This window comes from Notolabrus celidotus, unplaced genomic scaffold (genome assembly GCF_009762535.1).
Source record: "Notolabrus celidotus isolate fNotCel1 unplaced genomic scaffold, fNotCel1.pri scaffold_367_arrow_ctg1, whole genome shotgun sequence".
Classification (NCBI taxonomy): Eukaryota; Metazoa; Chordata; class Actinopteri; order Labriformes; family Labridae; genus Notolabrus; species Notolabrus celidotus.
This window is the reverse complement of record NW_023260192.1, coordinates 10,776-13,275: the sequence shown is the minus strand read 5'-3', so window position 1 is coordinate 13,275 and position 2,500 is coordinate 10,776. Positions and strand designations below refer to the sequence as shown.

The window sequence follows — 2,500 nt, the reverse complement described above, 5'->3', positions numbered from 1 at the left end:
ACCCCGCCCCCTGCTTCTGACCCCGCTCCCTGCTTGTAACCCCGCCCCCTGCTTCTAACCCCGCCCCTAGATTCACTGCTTCTGACCCCGCCCCCAGATTCACTGCTTCTAACCCCGCCCCATACTTTTAATGCTACATGCTAACTGCTTTAGCCACCTTAACAGAGTTTATGTGGTTAGCATGTAAACACCTGACAGATTCCTCTATAAGGCATACAGGCTAACAGTCCCGGTCCCTTCTGCTCACAGTCTTTGTGCTAAGCTAAGCTAAGCTAACCTAAGCTAAGTTTTAGAGATTGAGACAGAAACGTGAGATCTGAAAGTTTCTCTGAAGTTTGAAACAGCGGACCCAGCTTCAGACCGGACTTTAGTCCTGATCCAGCAGACAGGCCTGTGTGGTACTGTTACCGTGGCAACAGTGGTGACAGTACAAGTCCGTGTGTTGCCGTCAGTCCGCACCGTGTGAAGATCCAATATATACCAAGCAAATATATTAGCGTTAAATAGCTTTCATCAAACATAGCACCGTCACTCTACCGACCAATAAAAACACAGCATGTGGTGTGCGCCCTACAACCAAAGGTCAAAGGTCAAAGGTCATAAATACAAAATAAGGCTACGAAACACAGACGCATCGCAGTCCGTCTCAAAGTGCAGCAAATACAGAGAGGACTGAAGCAAGACTCAACCTGAACCCTGCAGAACCCACAACCCTCACCAGGACCATCCACAAGACCTTCAACTAGACCATCAGGAGAGGTCCAGAGACATCATCAGACACCTGAGGAACCACCTGGAGAACACAGTCCAGCAGAGACATCGCAGAGTGCTTCAGAGTAAAGGTCTGATGGTCTAGACCTCTTTAAAGTCTTTGAGGAGACTAAAGTGCTCCGTGATCTGAAGCTGGAAGGTCTCAGACCACAAAGTCAGCCTGGACCTAGACTAACTGGAGGTCCAGTTCAGCATCAGACCTGAAGAAACCAAAATGAGTCGACCCTCCGAGCTTCAACACGCAGGAAGTGGCCGACGTTTGTACACAGTCCGTCTGATTGGCTGTTCGATCGCTTGTCCCGATCAGACCCGTTGAGCTGCGAGATCCTGCTCTGAAGCAGACCGCAGGTACAGGTGAGGCCCTGATGGAGGACGCCAATTTGATTGGCTCATCATAAGCTCTGCATCTGATGCTGCGTTAGTCCGGACTGTTCAGTGAGGTCAGCGCTCTGCTGGAGCGACCCTGAGCGGGTTTGTCTCTACGAGCGGTTCAGGGACCAAATCATAAATCCACCATTTGAACCTCCAGAACCTTTAAGGCTGTCCAGAACCACAGAGCTGTGGGCCACACCTCAGGTGCACATAGAGGACCACACCAGGTCCCTCTGATGGACCGGTTTTCTGTGCAGGTTCTCTGTGTACCCGGGTGTACCTGACCAGTTAGGGTAACAGTCCACTCTTATTGGTCACACATGCGGGTACGAAGGTGGATGAGCTCCGGTCCAACCACAGGTCTGTCTGCTCCTCCCTCAGGTGTGGGTCACAGTTGGGCTCGTTTCCGGTACATTGAGAGTGCAGAGGTAAGACACCTCAGCAGGTATGGGGGCGGGGCTCTGGACCTGCTGACTCACACTGTGGTCATGAGTTTGAGAGAACCCGACCTGAACCGGAGGAATCTCTTCTTCAGGTTGTGGGAGGCCTTGATCTTGATGAAGGCCTTCGCCTGAGCTGCGGTCATTGCCTTCCCAGTCACCGGGGCCCCTGCTGCCTCAGACTGGCCCCACCCCCTTCCTGTTCCACCTGCCCCGCCCCCAGCCCCACCCCCTCCACTCTCCTCTGTATCACTGGTGGTGGTGCTCTCCTCCACGTACTCGTCCTCGCTGGACTCGCTGTCTCCAAAGCGGTTGGTGGTGTAGTTGGACCGCTCGTCCTCGCTGGTGTCCACGATGGTGGAATGAAAGAGCGACGCACATTCGGCTGAATACTCAGAGTCACTTCCTGCCGTACAGGCGGCGTACGGGCTGCTCGACAACGCATGAGAGGGGAGGAACCCATTGGCAGCAGAATGACTCAGCAGCTCCTTTCTCTTACGCCGCTGAGCGCGCCTGAACGCCTCGTCGCACGGAACCTCCATGATCGCTCGCAACCGCCAGTAATCACTCCGTTTGTACTTCGGTTTGGCGAGGACTACAACCTGGTCTCTTCCATGGTGATGATGATGGTGGGGACCATGGTGATGGTGTCCATGGTGATGGTGTCCATGGTGATGGTGTCCATGGGGATGGTTCCTGGATGAAGCTGACTGCACACTGCTCCGTGTTGACGTGGCGTGTTGGTCCAGGACTCGGCCCTCTGGGATGGACGCAGGGAGGCGTCTCATTCTGGAGGAGGACGTCCCGTTAGCACCACCAGCTGCTCTCCTGGAGCCTCTAACGTGGATGGAGCCACCGTCTTCCAGCAGCCGGGACCTCTTTGAGCTGGACCTGTGGTAAGACTTGTCCCCTCTTCT

The 2,500-nt window shown here is 54.4% G+C and overlaps 1 protein-coding gene across 1 annotated transcript in view; it reads right to left on the bottom strand.

Annotated features, from left to right (window-relative positions):
• LOC117809709 (dapper homolog 1-like) overlaps positions 1–2,500 on the bottom strand; it is a 5,066-nt gene that overhangs the window by 569 nt on the left and 1,997 nt on the right. The window contains exon 3 of the mRNA XM_034679176.1: positions 1–2,498. This exon is cut by the window's left edge and continues 569 nt beyond it. Within this exon, the coding sequence (XP_034535067.1) occupies positions 1,619–2,498 (880 nt within the window). The 3' untranslated portion in view covers positions 1–1,618. The remainder of the gene's footprint in view (positions 2,499–2,500) is intronic.